The following is a 19,738-nucleotide window of genomic DNA, read 5'->3' as shown; positions in this document are numbered from 1 at the left end:
TCTCTCAGCAGCAGTCTGTTCCAGCAACAGCGTCGGTTCATTCAAAAAGCGTTTTAAAACTCACCTTTTTTCTTTAATTAGTTAATTTGCTTGAGGCAAACTTTGTAAATATAGTCATAGTTTTTGTAGTTGGTATGATTATTTGTATTATGTTTATTGTTATCATCATCATGCTTAATATCATGCTTAACATCATGCATTTTCCCATTGTTGTTTTGACTACTTTGTACCTAATGTTTTTGTAAATGTCTTTGGACACTCTAACTGGCATCTTGCTAACTGTGGGCTCCACTGTCCAGTGTGAGTGTACACAGGGCCAACTCTACCTAGCTGCTCAAAGTCCATCTCCAGGCCGTTCCTCAGCAGCGGGTTACACAGCCACAGCTCCGCTGTCTTCTCCTGGATGGAGGGGGGCGGGCCCTGCAGCATGCCCCCCAGACACCGACCAATGGCCAGTGCCACCGCCCTCTCCAGGTCCAGCAGCCACATCCAATCCTCTGGCTCAGCCCCTGTGGCTAACTCCGCCCCCTCGGTTACCTCTGAAATCAGGAAAGCACTCATGAGTGTGTGGCTTCAGCGGTGTGACTCATCTAAACACAACTGCTTTCTTAAATACCTTTCCTACATAAACAGCTGCAAAGTTTAGTCTAGGAGAAAACAGTTGCCCTTTTAAAACGGAGACAAGAAAATCAGAAAATCAAACAAAACAGACAATGTTAGAGGTTATGAGATACAGACCCACGTGGTCCCTGTTTTTCCTGTTTGCCTGGCAAATCAGTCTTAACTGACAACAAGTCTGATGCCAAATCCAGGAGGCTGTAACCCACCTTCTAGGTGAAAGGTCGCCCTTTCCAAAACCCCAATGAACCCACACTATTTTTCTAAATAAAACATTAAGCAATCCCTAAACAGACCGACCACTGCCACCTTCTGAGCCTGTGATTAACCTATTCCTACCCCATCTCACAAAAGCAGGGTGGAAAACAGTGCTGCATTTGTGATTCTGTGCATGTTGTGTGTATGTTCTGTGTATGTTGTGTGTACACATATGCATCCTGAGAATACCAAATATACAGGTGTGTATGTGTGGGTTTTCTATGTGTTTTTCTAAGCTCAGAGTGTTTGTATAGGCTTGTTTCCTGTTGTTTTCTTGGCACTGTGTGTGTGTGTGTGTGTGTGTGTGTGTGTGTGTGTGTGTGTGTGTGTGCGTGCGTGCGTGCGTGCGTGCGTGCGTGCGTGCGTGTTGGTGTGTGTGTGTGTGTGTGTTGGTGTGTGTGTGTGTGCACACTCTCACCAGGAGAGGAACCCTCCAGCTCCAGGTCCTCCAGCATGCCCGTGGCGGGCAGGAAGCAGTTGAGCTCGTTGAGATGTTCCAGCAGGGAGAGCAGGTGGGGCAGCAGCGGGCGCACCACCCCCAGCGGGAGCAGCAGCAGCGAGTACATCACCTGACACAGCAAGCTGCCCGCCACCGAGCCACACAGCACCGCTGCACAGGGACACACACAGGGGGAGAGGAAGACACACACAGGAGGAGAGGAAGAGAGGAAGACACAGGAACACACACAGGAGGAGAGGAAGAGAGGAAGACACAGGGACACACACAGGAGGAGAGGAAGACACAGGGACACACACAGGAGGAGAGGCAAGACACAGAGACACACACAGGGACACACACAGGAGGAGAGGAAGACACAGTACAAGTGTGTTAGATACGGCACACAAACACGTGAGCGACCATGATCCTAACACTGAGCCATGTTACTGCTAATGACGTGGCAGGAGACAGTGTGTGTGAGAGTGGTGAACCTACTGTGCAGTTTCTGGATGACGTGTCTATCCAGTGAGCTCTCCTCCAGCAGGATGGTGGACCTCCTGAAGGTCTCAGCTGCGTACGGCAGCAGGAGACACAGATGCTTGTGGAGCAGCGTCACGCTGCTGTCGTCCTGAGGCCAGATGAGAACAGACATGTTAGACAGCACCAGTCTCTCCCCAAAGCCCTGCTGATTGCCTTACGGCCTGTACTTGATACGCTCAGTCCAAACATGAACCGAACGGTCCGTGGAACCAGGGGAGAAATCATGTATTGGGTGGTGGTGGTGGTGGTGAAGGGTTGGAGATGTAGCAGTTGAAAAGTGGTAGTCAGATGTTATATTGTGGTATGCTATAGATTAGTAGGGATATCTGTGGATAATACAGTGTGTGTGTACAGGTTAAGTATGCTATAGATTAGTAATGATATCTGTGGATAATACAGTGTGTGTGTACAGGTTAAGTATGCTATAGATGTAATGATATCTGTGGATAAAACAGTGTGTGTATGTACAGGTTAAGACACAGCTCTGGTACTATGGTAGAGTTGAGAGTTGAGGTTTAGGATTAGAATGTTGTTGGCTCAGTGCCATGCCTCTGTGTAGCTGTAGATGCCACAGAAACAGGCTGGTGTTGAAGCTCAGTGTTTGCTGGTGTAGCTGGCTGCACGAGTGCCAGAGTGGCCAAGTACCTCTGTGTTGGTGTGTAGATAAGGCAGTGGATCAGTCTAGACTAGTAATGTTAATGTTAATGTTAATGTAAGTACCTCTGTGTTGGTGTGTAGATAAGGCAGTGGATCAGTCTAGACTAGTAATGTTAATGTTAATGTAAGTACCTCTGTGTTGGTGTGTAGATAAGGCAGTGGATCAGTCTAGACTAGTAATGTTAATGTAAGTACCTCTGTGTTGGTGTGTATATGAAGCAGTGGGCCAGTCTAGACTAGTAATGTTAATGTTAATGTTAATGTAAGTACCTCTGTGTTGGTGTATATGAAGCAGTGGGCCAGCAGGTGTTTGTGCAGCGCAGACAGGAGGTGGTGGAAGTGAGACGGGGGCTCCGTCTGCCTCTTGGCCTGGCTGGCCCGCTGCTTATCACTGTTCTTCTCCAGCTCCCCAAAGGCACGCTCCTGTGAGACGACGACAACACAGCAAACACACTGAACACCTTTAACAGCTCAACACTTAACCAGCACCAGCTAATGAGGAGAGTCAACTAGACATCACAGAATCGTCAATGAAAAGAATGCCTCTTCCTTTGAACATCCTCCCTATTACAAAGAGTAGGATGGAACACGGAATAGAAAGTAACTTAATGGATGGGGCATTACTGACACATTTTGTTTGATATTCAAATCACGCCTTTGTGCGCTTACTACTATCCATAACAATAAGACGTCCCACGTGCAGTAGGAACACATCCATTGTAGTGTTTCTAATTCTATGGTCCAACCTCATGCATTAGTCACCAACATGCTTTTCACATCAAGGATGAGTTTGTCTTATGGTACTTTACAAAGCCCAAAGAATCATAAATCACCCCTATCAAACATGTGTAATGTTGGCACAAAGAGGACTCTTTCTAAACGGGAAGAACCTTTAAGTCTCAAGAACAATCTGCCAATGACAGGCCAGTGAGAGAAAATAGATAGATAGATGGATAGATAGATGGATACTTTATTAATCCCGAGGGAAATTTAGGAATGAGAAGGCTGAAGCGAGTGACAGGGAACACGGAGGAAGGATGTAAAATGACAACGTAGCTCAATCAAAAACTGTTTCATAGACTTTCTATTCAGCTGACATAAAGCATTAACGCTGACACTAGCAAGAAAACAGATTCTCTCACACACACACACACACACACACACACACACACACACACACTCACCGTGTAGAATCCAATGCTGAGCAGTAGGGTCTTGAGCAAAACCTCCGCCAGGTGCAGCTGGTCTGGGGAGTTGGCACTGGGCGGGAGCTGGTCTGGGGAGAGGGGCGGGGGCAGGCCGGTGTTCAGCTCCCCAGGAGAGCTGTAGCCCAGCAGGGAGGCCACGTGGGACTGCTCCTGCAGGCTGTTCAGCACCATGTCCAGCTGCAGACGCTGCAGACGAGGAGGAGAACACAGAGCGCCTTCAAAGCCTGAACACACACCGTAACAACGTGCGGCTACAGTCAGAAGAATCAATACGAGACATCAGCTTGATCTGCCTTCCTGCTTGTGTGTGAGTCTTCCAGCTATTAGAGTTCTGACAATGGAATGAGACACAGTCTGTGTGTGTGTGTGTGTGTGTGTGTGTGTGTGTGTGTGTGTGTGTGTGTGTGTGTGTGTGTGTGTGTGTGTACAAATGTGTTTATTAGAAAGGTTGGAGAGAGAGAGAGAATGTGTAGGTGTGCTTAGCTTCCATCCATGTGTGTTAGTGTGTGTGTCTAATGTGTGTGTACCTGGCCTTTAGAGAGGCTCTCCCAGCTCTCTGGGCCCTGAGGTAGGAGTGAGTGGAGGAGTTCTGTTCTCTCCCTGAGGGGGGGCAGCAGCAGAGACGCTCCAATGGAGAGTGTGTTCATCACTGCCTGCAGGGGGGAAAGAGGCGGGAAGAGAGAAAGGATTTGAGAGATCAGATTCTTACCAGCCAGGCGAGACGAGATGTCCAAAAAAAAGTAGTGGCTTTAGCTTTTTTTAATGCAAATATAACCCACATCATCGGATTCACAGCTGATTCAACACTATAGAGGCCATTTTAGAATGTTTTTTTTTTCTCTGCTTACCACTTAAATCATTAGACAGATCACTACCACTTAAATCATAAGACAGATCACTACCACTTAATTCTGCAGTGCTCTCTCACACATCTTTTATCCTTTATCAATGCTCCTCATGCCCACCTGTTGTATTGAGTCTGGGACACTAGAATCAATGAGCCTGAAGAGGAGGTTCCTCAGGGGCCTACCCTGGGCCCCCAGCACTGTGGCCCCTGTGCCGCCTGCGTGGGCCAGGGACAGATGGATGGACAGCAGCTTCATGCACAGCAACACAAACTGATGATGCTCCCTAGGAGAGACAAGAGAAGACCATGAAAAGGTGACCGAGAGAGGAGCACAGAGCTGACCTTCACACAAGTCTCCATATGTTCTGTTCTCCACTCCCCTGTGTGTGTGCATGTGTGTGTGTGCGTGTGCGTGTGCGTGTGCATGTGTGTACATGAACACACGAGTGGACTGCTGCCAGCACAGTGAGTGACATCATCGGACTGGGCACTGAGTCAAGGTGAACACTCAGTGTACATGCCATGACAGGATCCCTTTACGTGCCACACTGTCGCTCTGCTGCAGGGACCATGGTGCAGTGTCCTTCCACTGTCTGCCACACCCAATGGGAAAACTAATACTAAACTAATACACAATCTTTCTGAAGACATTAAGCCAATATTGGTCGGCCATATTAGCAAAATTGTCTGCACAGAACGAACCATATTTAAATTCCCCCAGGCTTCACTTTTGACTGAGCAGAAGGTGTCCATTGTTTTTACACTCAGTGGGAACAGCTAACTGGAGCGCATTACAACACTGCGTTGTCCTTGGGATGTTAATACGGACAGCTGTATGTCCTCTCTGTAGCAGCGCATCCAAGGTGGTTGCAGTAACGTGACACACCTGACTGACTGGAGTGTATACGTGCACATCTACCTTTCATAAAGCCTTAAACAGCGCATCTCTTCTGCTGGTGTGGTGTGGTGTGGTGTGGTGTGTCCTGTACCTCTTAGAGGGGAAGGGGGCTGGGGGCGTGTGGTGTGGTGTGGTGTGGTGTGGTGTGGTATGGTGAGTCCTGTACCTCTTAGAGGGGAAGGGGGCTAGTGTGGTGTGGTGTGGTGTGGTGTGGTGAGTCCTGTACCTCTTAGAGGGGAAGGGGGCTGGGGGAGTGTGGTGTGGTGTGGTGTGGTGTGGTGTGTCCTGTACCTCTTAGAGGGGAAGGGGGCTGGGGGAGTGTGGTGTGGTGTGGTGTGGTGTGGTGTGGTGTGGTGTGGTGTGTCCTGTACCTCTTAGAGGGGAAGGGGGCTGGGGGAGTGTGGTGTGGTGTGGTGTGGTGTGGTGAGTCCTGTACCTCTTAGAGGGGAAGGGGGCTGGGGGAGTGTGGTGTGGTGTGGTGTGGTGTGGTGTGGTGTGTCCTGTACCTCTTAGAGGGGAAGGGGGCTGGGGGAGTGTCCCCACCGATGCCATCACAGTAGCGCTCCAGGAAGGTGCGCAGGTAGGTGAACGTGCTCTCTTCAAGATCCACACAGAACGGCCTGTGCCAAGCCACCAACTGCCTGCAAGTGCCAGGGTGCACCCAAGACACACACACACACACACACACACACACACACACACACACACGATGAGTCAGGGCTTTTAGGTTAAAAGTAGCAGCCATAAACAGGACAGAACAAACTGCCATTTCATTAGCGGAGCAAACAAGGAATTTCAAGACTACCTTCTGCATAATAAAAGGTGAACACAAATCCGTTTCTCTTGATCACAAGGGGGACAGTTTAAGGAGAGGCATGGTTTGGGTCTTATATTTAACTATTTCCCAGATTTTATCACAGAGAAAGATTCACTTTTTTTCAACAGCCCTGTTTTAATTTGAGAATTAAAAAATAATATATGAAATTTTGTAAGTTATGATCATGTCTTGACACCATGCAAGACATAACCTGTGAGAAAGCTTAGTATATTGCCCAGCAAGAAGCCTGGCCACTGCAAGACCAAAATGAGGACAGGACAAGCGTCACATCATTGATCATTTTGTCACACCCCCCAATGACCTAGTCTCTAGCCTAAAATAAGAACATGGAAAAATAAAGGTGTGTTGGTCAAATAAAGATTTGGTGAATTTATTTCAAATCCCACGACATTTTGATATAGTACAATTTAAAACATTAATGTTGATTATTACCATTTTTAAGGTTTTTGTAGGTACCCATTTTCCCCTTTAAATTCATGTTGATGGTATATGGTCATGTGAAGGAGAGATAAACACACTTGGTATTTCCACCAGCCACCAGACTATTCACTATTAGGCCCTGCAGTCTGGGTTGGACACCCCATGAAAATACAACAGCAGCTTTTACAGCATGTTGCCAAATATATCGTAGAAATACGTCAATCACCAAGCTAACTATCTTTTATTAGCGCCAGCTGTGCTGTTGGTGTTTGCAAGGCAAGTCTATTGCAAGGCCTTTAGTTAGTTCCCTCACTAGTTTTTGACAAATACTCCATAATGCCTCTTTAAGAAAATCATTGCAATTAACAAGAGTAGGCTTATCTCCAACATACTGTATCTCTACGATCCCCACTGATAAGCTGGGGAATGGGTCACGATAAGATGAGAGAAGGGTAATGATGGCCCATTCTGCTGTGTAACTAGAGAGTAAGGGTAAAGATAGCCCATTCTGCTGTGTAACTAGAGAGTAAGGGTAATGATAGCCCATTCTGCTGTGTAACGAGAGAAGGGTAATGATAGCCCATTCTGCTGTGTAACGAGAGAGTAAGTGTAATGGCTTCCCATCCTTCTGAGGTTCTTACCTGTCGGTAGGAACTGCAGTCCAAGCAAGGCTGTGGGAGGTGCCTGCAGTGATCTGCTGGATGGCCACTCCCTCTAGGCCAATCACTTTCTTCGGTTTGGTGACGGGCGTAGAGGTGTGGCCCTGCCCACACTGCCCCATGGCATTGTTTCCCCAGGCATACACCTCGTTTTCTGGAGAACAACAGAACCCCCGTCACAATCAGACTACAATGACAATAGAGAATAAGACAAGGCAAATCTAGCTAACAAATACTGCCAAGTTAACTGAACGCATCACTACCGCAGAGAGCATAACTGAAGCGGTAATCCTAAGTAATGCAGCTTTACTCCAGCAGACAAGAGCACCATTAAAGCACACAGGGGAACATCACCATACAGCACGGCCAAAGTGGCTCTCTCCACTTCCACAGTCAGAGTGGTGGAGGAGGAGGAGAAGGAGGAGGAGGAGGAGGAGGAGGAGGAGGGCCACACAGAGCTGTGTGTGTGTGTCTCTCACTCACCATGAGACAGGGCCAGACAGTGGCTATCCCCACAGGAGATATCGATGATCTTGGTGATGCTCAGCTCCTCAATCAAGCGTGGCCTAAGTGATGTGGTCTCGGATGAGCCACAGCCAAGACAGGAGCCACAGCCCCAGGCAAACACCTGCCGCACACAAACACAAATTGGACATTTGGACGTGTGTACTCCAATGTTTGCACAATGGGAACCTGAGTAATGTGAGAACATACTACATATTCTAAGAAAGTCAATGCGTGCTGCTCTGCGACTGTAAATCATTGACAGTCAATCATTTCCAACAGTAGACAAGAGGGTTAGTGTGTGTGTGTGTGTGTGTGTGTGTGTGTCCGTATGTACATGTATGTCAGTGTGACAGTGAGAGTGTTTCTGTACCTGGCCAGCGGAGGTCAAAGCGAGAGAGGACTGGCTGCCTGCACACACTTTCCTGATAATATATCCATGCAGAGCCTCAATGACCTTGGGCCGATACACCCGATTAGTATCTCCATGACCTAGTTTACCTAGAAGGGGGAAAAAAAGAAACCTCATACTCACAGAGCAGTCTTGCCCAATTATAAAATGTTTTAGATATGATGTATAGTTACAATATACCCAATATAATATAATAGCTTTCACCCTCAGTAAGTAAGTTAGTCATGTTGGAATCCATTTAGGGTTTGTTTTCACAAATGGAAAACTATCACTGCTAAAGTTACTTAGCTAATGGTGTGGAAATACAGTCTGTTGATTTCATTAAACTGATGAAACATGGCACCTAATCACCACAGCGGACTGGCCACCTGAGTGCCACACAAACTGACAGGGACGCCAGAGGCGACGGATTCTCCTGTGCCAAGTGGAATGTGGTTAAACCGAGCTGAGTGGCGGATTGGAACGGAAATGGAGCGTACCGTTGTCTCCTCCTCCGAAGGACCATACGATGCGTCCGTCCTGAGCCACTGCGATGGTGTGGGAGCTCCCGCACGCCGCCTGCCCCACCCCGCTGATGTCCTTCACCAGAGTGGGCACGTTACGGCTGTGGCTGTCACTGTGACCTACAGACAGGGCACACACCAGCTCAGTTACACCGCACCACACCACCTGTGGAATGCCAGTCTTAAAGGACAGTGCTTCCACTGACAGAAGGGAACTGGAAATCCTTTACATTTCATCAATCCAACCCTCTGTAATTACATTCTCTATCCTTTGTGGCAGTAAAGCACTTGACTGATTGAAAAGCGGAGATCAGTGTATACCTAGTCGGCCAAAGTCTCCTTCTCCCCACGTGTAGAGTTCCCCATCATTGGTCACGGCTGCACTGTGCCTGTACCCCGCAGACACACACACGACAACCTGCCAGCACACACATCACACAAAGCAACAAAGAGCAGTCAATAATAGCATTAGCATTGATAATTATCACTGGTGTTAAGGTAACACTTGTAAGTAGCAAGTTAGTAGTTAAGAACAATGTACCTTATTGTTTGCGCTTATGTGTGTGAAAATATCTAAATATCTAAAATATGGTGCGTTCATAAGCAACTGGGAAGTGGGAAAGTTCCAACCTCCGAGTGGGAGAATAATCCTGAACGCATGTTGAACTAGGGAGGTTTTTGAGAGCTCAGAAAAGTAGATCTGACGTCACTCAACACGGCAACATTTGTGGTGAAAGATAAAAAGGTACTTGCTCCACCCACAAGTCAATCACTACATTGTTAACTTCAGGTCATACTCATTAGCGCAGATGATTGTGATGTTAAAGGATACTCCGCCGTTTACTTTTGTAAATCTGTCTTCATCATGGCTAGTTTTTGTGTTAATAACGTCCTGTTAGCCTTTCTAGCTAGCTAATTACCTTGTTGTCATGTGAACGTTCTCAACAAGGAAGTGGGACATTCCCAAATGGGAACTTTCCCAATTCCCAGCCGCCCGAACGCAAATAGACAAAGAAATGAACACTTCAGTGGTCCCTGGGAGTGAGGGGACAAACAGCTCCATCTGTGAAACACACAGCTGGCAGATGGCTCACCCACCCACCCACCCACCCAACTAACCCTCCGGCAGGCCTGGGGACCCACCTTTCCCTGCAGTGGTCCCTGGATGATTTTGGGGTACTTCTGGGTGGCACTGTTCCCGTGGCCCAGCTTCCCGTAATCTCCGTCGCCCCAGCTGAAGACCTCGCCCTCGCCCGTGACCGCCAACGTGTGCCCGTCTGAGCCCTTGGAGGACGACACCTTGCGCATGCTACGCGGCGGGTCCAGCACCAGCTTCTTGGGCATGGACTGGTTGTTGGAGTCACCGAGGCCCAGGCGGCCATAGCTGCCCTTCCCACAGGCCTTCACTGAGCCGTCAGCCGACACAGAGAAAGTGCAGTACTGCCCCGCCTCGATCTAATCACAGAGCGCACACACACACACACACACACACACACACACGACATGTTTAGCACGGACACAGTGAGACAACAGCACACAGAGGTGCATAAAAAGAACCACACAAAAGTACAGGAAGAAAGCACAGTCCCATTTTCATAAACAGATAGCCACACAAAGTACACAGACATAGAATGAGCTCTCCCACACAGACCATTAGCGGTCCAGTCTCACACAGGAAATGACATTAGACCGAACAGAGCCGATTCGTCTCCATTAGGCCACATGTAATATCATTTATCAATAACATCCCTTATCTGTGCTTTCCTCCTCCATAACTGCATTTCAGAGGCCTAATCAAAGAGCTGCCTCAGGCTCTCAGCCACTGTCTCCAAGAGTACCAGACCAGGGCTAACTGGATTGTTACTTAGAGCATATTGGCAGCCGTGCCGTAAACAGAGGGTTCTGGCCGTGCCGTAAACAGAGGGTCCTGGCCTCACCATTTGGGCGTCGCTGAAGCCTTGTGCCAGCTTAGGCTGCAGGATCTTCTCCAGAGTGCCCTCAGCCAGCTGGTGGCTGCTGTTGCTGCCCCACACGTACACCCTGACAGCGTCGCCCTCCGTGCCCGCGCTGCCCGTGCCCGTGCTGCAGGAGCAGAGGCAGTTGGAGGCCAGGTTGCAGATCTGGTGGACAGAAGGCTCATAAGTCACGGAGGAATCATACAGTTCATACAATCATACAGCCACAGTGAGGAACCAAACCACACCAGTGATTCACACAGAACAACATTAGAATGTATGGACTGCTTTACGGGTCAAAGGTTAAACCCAAACTAATATCGTAACATAATCTAAAAATCATGGGATGTAGTCTGGGACCAGATTTCATTCCAGTCCAGGAGAGAGCTACAGGATGGTGATCATGGGAGCACAGGAAACACAGCCAGAGAGATTAGGATTCAGATTTATGAGCGCCGGATGAAGGCATACAGTCAGAGTATTAGCCCTGTAGGCCTGAAGCTGCCTGCCAATGCTGAGCGCACAAGACTGACACTTCACTGACCGCAGTCTGACAGGCCTCTCTGTGGAGGGCCCCAGTTGGGCTTGGTCACGACACGGTGTCAGTAGAGTAGAGAGAGAGAGTGCCTGTGGGAGCCTTAGTCATGGTTTATCTCACACACACACACACACACACACACACACAAACACAAACCTCTTCAAAGAGGCACAGGGCCACGTGGGAGAGACTGCAGAGGCCGTCCGCATCCTTCTTCAGTACCTGAGTGTTGACCGAGTCGCCTCGGAAACCCTGAGGGGGAGAGCAGAACACAATGGAGCCGTCACACACCTCCGCATGGCAAGGGTTCAGAAACCAGGGGTTACGTCATCAAAGGACAGGTCACCATCCTGTAGTTAACCTCACACCATTAGTGACCCTTGTGCATTTTTCTTGTGTACAGAAGAAGAAACAAATAAAGAGTTCTCCATTAGAGTGTCAGTGACCAGAAGGCTTTAGCCCATTCCCTTTCAGTGCAGAACACAAGCTACTCTGACATTCTGCAGTATAGAAACCTAAAATGGTGCTCTATTGGGAGAAGAAGTTTTAGGGGATCTAAGTGAAAATCAGAAAAACACGACAAACATGATTCTATCTCAAATTAGAGTAATTTAAATAGAGTTAAGCCTTCCCCCTCTAGGTGTGTGTGTATGTATGTATGTATGTATGTATGTGTGTGTATGTATGTATGTATGTGTATAGCATTGTTCTACAATTTAGAGATTTTCATATTCTGAAATAAGCTGTCACTGTATATGAGCAGGCAACACAAAAGCTCTAAGTGCATTTGAGCACAAAGGCGATATATAATGTTGCCTGTTACATTGCGCACAAGAGGTGGCGATCAATAGCGGTGGAGTCCTTCACAGCCTCATCCATAAAAGTATCCTGGTGGAAGGTTTCCCACTGATTAAGAGCAGGATAAATCAGACAGACACACAGTGCCAGCGCAGCGCAGAGTGGCCAGGCAGATGGCCAAGACATCAGTCAGACCAAAGGCAAAATTTGATTTAGTGAAAGGAGAAATGTTTATGCTTGCTGGCTCCTTGCACACACACACCTACACGCTCACACACACACACACACACACACACACACACACACAGGCAGACACAATACACGCACACACAGCAGGCAGACTAACAGACACACACACACACACACACACACACAGACATGCGCACACAGGCAAGCGGACACAGGCACGCGCACACAGACACGCGCACGGTTTTCTGAGGAGTCTGTAATAATCCAAGCACATAGAGTGACTGCTATAAGATGCTGAGAGCTGAGTGCCTTCTTTAATGTGTGGTGGGCAGCTTGGCCGAAGTGCTTTTCCATGCAGTACTATAGCTCTCACATTTCCCGTCATTCAGCGAGACTCAAAAGGTCAGCCTTGTACTGCATCTGCTTCATCCAAAGATGTTCATTCTACAAAACACACTACACCCACATTCTACAAACACACTACACCCTCATTCTACAAACACACTACACCCTCATTCTACAAACACACTACACCCTCATTCTACAAACACACTACACCCTCATTCTACAAACACACTACACCCTCATTCTACAAACATACTACACCCTCATTCTACAAACACACTACACCCTCATTCTACAAACACACTACACCCTCATTCTACAAACACACTACACCCTCATTCTACAAACACACTACACCCTCATTCTACAAACACACTACACCCTCATTCTACAAACACACTACACCCTCATACCACACCCTCATTCTACAAACACACTACACCCTCATTCTACAAACACACTACACCCTCATTCTACAAACACACTACACCCTCATTCTACAAACATACTACACCCTCATTCTACAAACACACTACACCCTCATTCTACAAACACACTACACCCACATTCTACAAACACACTACACCCTCATTCTACAAACACACTACACCCTCATTCTACAAACATACTACACCCTCATTCTACAAACACACTACACCCTCATTCTACAAACATACTACACCCTCATACTACACCCTCATTCTACAAACACACTACACCCTCATTCTACAAACACACTACACCCTCATACTACACCCTCATTCTACAAACACACTACACCCTCATTCTACAAACACACTACACACTCATTCTACAAACACACTACACCCTCATACTACACCCTCATTCTACAAACACACTACACCCTCATTCTACAAACATACTACACCCTCATTCTACAAACACACTACACCCTCATTCTACAAACATACTACACCCTCATACTACACCCTCATTCTACAAACACACTACACCCTCATTCTACAAACACACTACACCCTCATACTACACCCTCATTCTACAAACACACTACACCCTCATTCTACAAACACACTACACCCTCATTCTACAAACACACTACACCCTCATTCTACAAACACACTACACCCTCATTCTACACCCTCATTCTACACCCTCATTCTACAAACATACTACACCCTCATTCTACAAACACACTACACCCTCATTCTACAAACATACTACACCCTCATTCTACACCCTCATTCTACAAACACACTACACCCTCATTCTACAAACATACTACACCCTCATTCTACAAACACACTACAACCTCATTCTACAAACACACTACACCCTCATTCTACAAACACACTACACCCTCATTCTACAAACACACTACACCCACATTCTACAAACATACTACACCCTCATTCTACAAACACACTACACCCTCATTCTACACCCTCATACCACACCCTCATTCTACACCCTCATACTACACCCTCATTCTACAAACACACTACACCCTCATTTTACACCCTCATTCTACACCCTCATTCTACAAACACACTACACCCTCATTCTACAAACATACTACACCCTCATTCTACAAACATACTACACCCTCATTCTACAAACATACTACACCCTCATTCTACAAACACACTACACCCTCATTCTACAAACACACTACACCCTCATTGTACAAACATACTACACCCTCATTCTACAAACATACTACACCCTCATTCTACAAACACACTACAAACATTCTACACCCTCATTCTACACCCTCATTCTACAAACACACTACACCCTCATTCTACAAACATACTACACCCTCATTCTACAAACACACTACACCCTCATTCTACACCCTCATTCTACAAACACACTACACCCTCATTCTACAAACATACTACACCCTCATTCTACACCCTCATTCTACAAACACACTACACCCTCATTCTACAAACATACTACACCCTCATTCTACACCCTCATTCTACAAACACACTACACCCTCATTCCATTCCTGCTGGAGAACTATATGGCACCTTTTCGTATCTGTTCCCCATAGCCCTTAGGCCATCAGGGTAAGACACAGTAGTGAGATACATAACTTATGACTAATAAACAATGATTTCAAAGTTATTATTTATGAAGTTATTATATTGCAGTATCTTTATGGTTACTATATTGTTTACTTCAGTGGCTGCACTGACAGACAAGGGATTTTGTGTGGGCTGTAGTTTGTGTGTGTGAGTCACACGGGGAGAAAGTCATCTAACGCTACTCTACACACCCTTCAAAATCAATGGACAGATGGAGGAAGGACACAACTTACCGAGTACTGCCTCATCTGAAGCAGGGTCTGATGGATAAGATCGTACCCAATGCCCCCTCCCTCGCCGGAGGAAGAGGAGGATGAGGCGGCCAGAGCCACCTCCACCCACTCCAGCAGGAAGCGCAGGGAGCCCCTCTGCAGCGCCAGCCCCAGCAGCAGCTCCAGCGCCAGCCTCTTGCCAACGCGGTCGGCCCCGGAACCGCTCACGGCCGTGCGCTTCAGGAAGTCGCCCACCTGCGCCAGGCAGTGCAGCCCCACGCTGGGGATCTTATTCTCGTTGGCCAGCGAGAGCGGGGGCAGGGAGGCCAGCACAGAGGAGGCGGTGGCCAACACGTCGTTGCAGAGTTCCGCGCCCGAGCTCACACCCGTGCCCGTGCCCGCCCCTGTGACCTCTTGACCCCGCTGCCAGTTCTGCTGCAGCAGCGCGAACAGCAGGCTCAGCCCCGTCCGCACGCCCATCTCGATCAGCACGTCCGTGCCCGACCTGGCCCGGGGCCCCGGCATCCACGGCTCCGCGGCCGGCTCCAGCGCCCCGCTGTCGGCCCCGCTCTGGGCCGGCTGCGGCAGGGGAGCGGGGCGGAAGCGCTCGTGGTACTTGCTGTGGAGGGCGTAGTAGATGCGCTGGAGCACCACCAGCCTGTGGTGCAGCGCCAGGGCGAAGGGCGTGCAGGCGAGCGAGCGGCGAGCAAGGCAGCGCTGCGCCAGCAGCAGGGCGGACAGGTACTCCTCGCGCTCCTCGGCCGCGCTGCTCTCGTGCTGGAAGTCCGGCAGGCGTGGCCCCATCAGGTCCTGCACGGGCTGGGCCAGCGCCACCACCTCCTTACTCTGCAGGAGCTTGGCATAGAGCGCACCCGCCCCGCACCGCGTGGCAGTCTGCACGCTGTCCTCCGCCGCCCAGGCGCTGTTCAGGTGCTCCTGCCACTTCAACATCACATGGGTCTGGCACGGCACCATGACTGTGCATTATCCACGGACACTGTGGCCCACAGCTGCGGGGGCAGAAGGGAAAGTTATTAAGCGCCAGAGTCATCTAACAGGCTCATTCATATCAAGACATATTAAGGCTAATTAATAGCAATAATCAAGCATTTTTTGACTGGAATTAGGCCTAATTTTACATCCAGTCACCCATTGCAAAAAAACAACATGTCTATATTAGAACGCTAAAATGAAGATCAATACAAGTTATATTTGCTTTAAATAAACAAATAACAGGAGCCTATACATTCATTCCTGTAGCCCAGAGTCCATTGTGACTGAATGCGAGACTGGCAGGGAGGAAGCTTTCTCATCTCCAGCCAGTCAAAGCAGTGAAAACAGCATACGGAGCAAGTGGTTGGAGGCCATTCTGCCCAGGGTGTCTCTCATTAATATGAGAAAAGAGCGGCGCATTAGAACCATATTGTCATCGTCCTGGGTGGAGAACAAATTAGGTCACTGGGTTCCACTGATACAGGCACTGTGGCAGGCTAATCAGCAGCGCTAACTCAATCTAATCTTGCACAGTATGTGTCGGAGTGATTAAAGCTGCTGTGTTGAGTGCATAACAAGTTCAAACTCTGACTCTACAAGACCTCCGTGTTGAAGTATTCTCATTAGGTATAGTGTTGAAGTCTCTCATATTAGCATTCTTTCAGATATACCACGCATTCCATAAACCACCAGAGAGCATGACACCGCATGCTGCCTATATCTAACAGTAGGTGTGACTGATCAGTTTATGAAGTCAGTTTATGAACAGGTCTGACTGATCAGTTTATGAAGTCAGTTGATAAACAGGTCTGACTGATGTTATGATATCAGCCAGAGGCTCACCTAACGGACATGTGTTCAAAGGGAATGTGACCTAGCAGTAATCGTGAATACATTCTAGGACAGTGTCACATGTACACCAAACAGCTGGTGCACTGTCCAAATATGTCACTCCTCGTACTACAGCCTCAACCCAGCTGTAATACATGCCCTCCCTCGCATTCCCAAAGTTCTGCTTAAATATAATTAGGTCAATTCTTGCAACTGCTGAGACAGACGGCCCAAATGCAACTGGTTCCAGAACATCATTTGTTCTCGATCAAAGTGTGTAAAATATTCAGTGATTACTTTTAAGGTAAGCATACAGAGGTGCAATTCAAACATACTACACTGACGGGAAAACAAAATGCAGACCAGCCAGTCTACACATTCTTTTTCCTGCACCCAAAAGCAATGCAATGCAAATGTAAACAAGCTCTTAACATGCTGACCTGTACTTGGTGAGGATGGTAATGTTAAGTATGATCTAAACACTATGGATTGTATTTGGGCAGAAAGAGGAATATCCCTACGCAAACAGTGCATCAAACTGTCTACTTTATCACCTGTGTAACTGAGGCCATGGAAAGAGACAGACAGACCCCAAAATCAGAACAAAATGTCACTGTGGTCTTTCCACTGTCCCCCTTGTGCCAACCCCACTGCCACAGTGAGGAGGCAGTGGTGTGGGCATCAGCCATGACCCAGCACAACAGATCTCTCCTCCTGGCTCAAAGGTATGTGAAGCGGTTTCTCAGACCCCTGTGACAGCCAAGAACTCAGCACTGGCCCCAAGCACTTATACAGTTTACTATGTTAAAAAAAGAAAATAACAGGAAGCTTTTTTTAAAGTCTGTGGTAAAACTCTAGGCGATGGGGTACTTTACATTGTAACTGAAAACAACATCTTGTGAAAATGTTTAATGAGAACATCTAGCCAAGACCAGAAAATATAATGACTAATTTAGAGAAGAACAGTGCAGATATAAAGATTATATTCAAGCAGTGTTTACTGTATCAGGCTTGTCGGTTAAGCTTATTATTTACTATGGGAGTGCAAATGTAGGTGAAGCTAAGGTTACATGTTACTAATAATACATCCAAATGCTAAGAAGACCCTATAAAGATGAACAGTAACTTTACACCATGATGTTTTGAAGAACTGATATCACCCTGGCCCTGAATATCAGCCTACATTAGCCTAAACCTAGTTTGATACCAAACAGCAAATTCTACTGTAGCAGTATGGTCACAACCTTCTCTCTGAAACTACAAACAAAAACTTTCAATATAAAACAAATTGGGGCACCAAATCAGTGAAGGGAAGGCACTTAAACAATGACTTGCAGAGTTTTAGCAAGGAGTTCTTAGTTCACATGTTACCATCACTGACTGAGGCATACAACATTTGCTTGGCAAACATTCAGACCACAAGGCCCACTCTGAAGAGACTTGCATGAAGAGGGCTGAAACCTTTGCAACATAATCTTTTCGGTTTGCTTTGCCTTGATACATTGCAGATTGTACATGGATTGTACATTATAGATTGCACAATGATATATATTATACTAAACTCCAAAATACTGCATGTCAGCCTGCACACGAAAGCCAACGCCTCTTGGGTTTAAAGGTCGTGCATCTTCAGCTACCTGATATCATATCCACACCTCCTGCATAAAAATGTGTAACCATCCAGTTACCTGATTAACCAATGTCCCTCGAACCTGAATGAAGCACACCAGAGCACAGTTTAAAAACACGTAGCTAGTAAACGATAGCCTGACAGAGCATTCAACATGTTCTAAATGTAAAGTCGTTCCCAGTTCGTCTAACATCATTGTGTGGGTTTTCTCTATTCGTAAATGATATTGTTATATTCTCTGCACATTTAATGAAAAGCGCAAAAGGTAGTGCATACCTCCATAACGTTACAATGTTGCACTAGAATTCCGTAATAGGTTGATGTTACAGTATTTTAAAGAGTGCTACATCGCTAAGTAGCTAGTGCAAGCTACAATGCTGCTAATGCTTTAGTAGTTAGCTATCTAGCTGGCTAACTGCAAATTTACCTTATGTTAACGACCAAAGGATGAAAAACTGTGTATTAGCATGTATCGGTAAGATACACTCGATGAAGGGTTTGGTTTGTTTACTAGCAGCAACAACCTACCTAGTTAGTTAATTTACCATCAGCCTAGCTGCATAGCTAGCGTAGCAGGCTAACTAGCTGTTTTTGACATTAACACAGTTCGCTGGCTGGCTTCCCTTCTAGTTAGCTAGCTTATCAGAAAACACCCAAGAGTGACAGCACTGAATTTATGATGTTTTGAACATCTGACAGTGTTTACTTAACACGTGAGTTATTCCAGCATCTCCCGGAACAGCCACAGTCACAATCGCTTTAAAAACAATACAAAAGAGAGGGCCAATCTTACCTCTCTTCCCTGCGTCTGTCATTCACACCCAGTCTGACACTGCTTTCTTTAGCTAGCAAGCAGGCTAGCCATAAAGCTATGCTACAGGCTACCAAACCACTGCCCTCTGCAAGTAAGATTTTGGTGCACAAACAGGGGCGAAAGGATTTTTAAACTGTCATTCCTAAGAAACAGGATAACTACGACTGCAATATTTGCAATCAATATTTTTAAACCCAAATCTCCTCTTGTCTTCCCACAAAAAGCCGGTGAAGTGTTGCTAATATCAGAATCGAAATAACTCCGATAGCTAGCTAGCAGTAGGCAACGGGACTGTTGCCATGAAAAACAGATATGGAATCATGGAATGTGCGGAAAGCGCAGCCCATTAGGTAGGCTACTATGCGTTCAGACGCCCGAACAGACGTCACCACGCTTATAGCACCCATTTAACTCTTGCAGAAGAGGTCAATACTTTTGATGTGTTGTTGCAATCATTTGGAAAACTTGATTCTCACATCGTCTGTGATTTAAAATGTAATAATCCGACCCCTTTCATTCAGATTAGTCCAGCTACCTTAAACTGAGCCCTCACTCAT

General features: G+C 47.1%; 1 protein-coding gene across 9 annotated transcripts in view; it reads right to left on the bottom strand.

Annotated features, from left to right (window-relative positions):
• LOC105911480 (probable E3 ubiquitin-protein ligase HERC1) overlaps positions 1–19,532 on the bottom strand; it is a 52,180-nt gene extending 32,648 nt beyond the window's left edge. For 5 of the 9 annotated variants that reach the window (XM_031577890.2, XM_031577884.2, XM_031577888.2 and 2 more), the window contains exons 1-18: positions 19,161–19,531; positions 14,935–15,923; positions 11,451–11,546; positions 10,739–10,921; positions 9,945–10,256; positions 9,123–9,219; positions 8,778–8,921; positions 8,260–8,387; positions 7,866–8,010; positions 7,365–7,536; positions 5,972–6,106; positions 4,686–4,851; positions 4,248–4,373; positions 3,697–3,906; positions 2,783–2,935; positions 1,811–1,943; positions 1,295–1,486; positions 327–539 (exon numbers count right to left, since the gene is read on the bottom strand). In XM_031577890.2, coding sequence (XP_031433750.1) covers positions 327–539; positions 1,295–1,486; positions 1,811–1,943; positions 2,783–2,935; positions 3,697–3,906; positions 4,248–4,373; positions 4,686–4,851; positions 5,972–6,106; positions 7,365–7,536; positions 7,866–8,010; positions 8,260–8,387; positions 8,778–8,921; positions 9,123–9,219; positions 9,945–10,256; positions 10,739–10,921; positions 11,451–11,546; positions 14,935–15,888 — 3,559 coding nt within the window. In that variant the 5' untranslated portion in view covers positions 15,889–15,923; positions 19,161–19,531. The other 4 variants (XM_031577889.2, XM_031577882.2, XM_031577887.2 and 1 more) reach the window with 2 other exon arrangements.
• Positions 19,533–19,738: the final 206 nt, after the last annotated feature.

Source organism: Clupea harengus, chromosome 12 (genome assembly GCF_900700415.2).
Source record: "Clupea harengus chromosome 12, Ch_v2.0.2, whole genome shotgun sequence".
Lineage (NCBI taxonomy): Eukaryota > Metazoa > Chordata > Actinopteri > Clupeiformes > Clupeidae > Clupea > Clupea harengus.
This window is presented reverse-complemented; position numbering and strand designations above follow the sequence as displayed.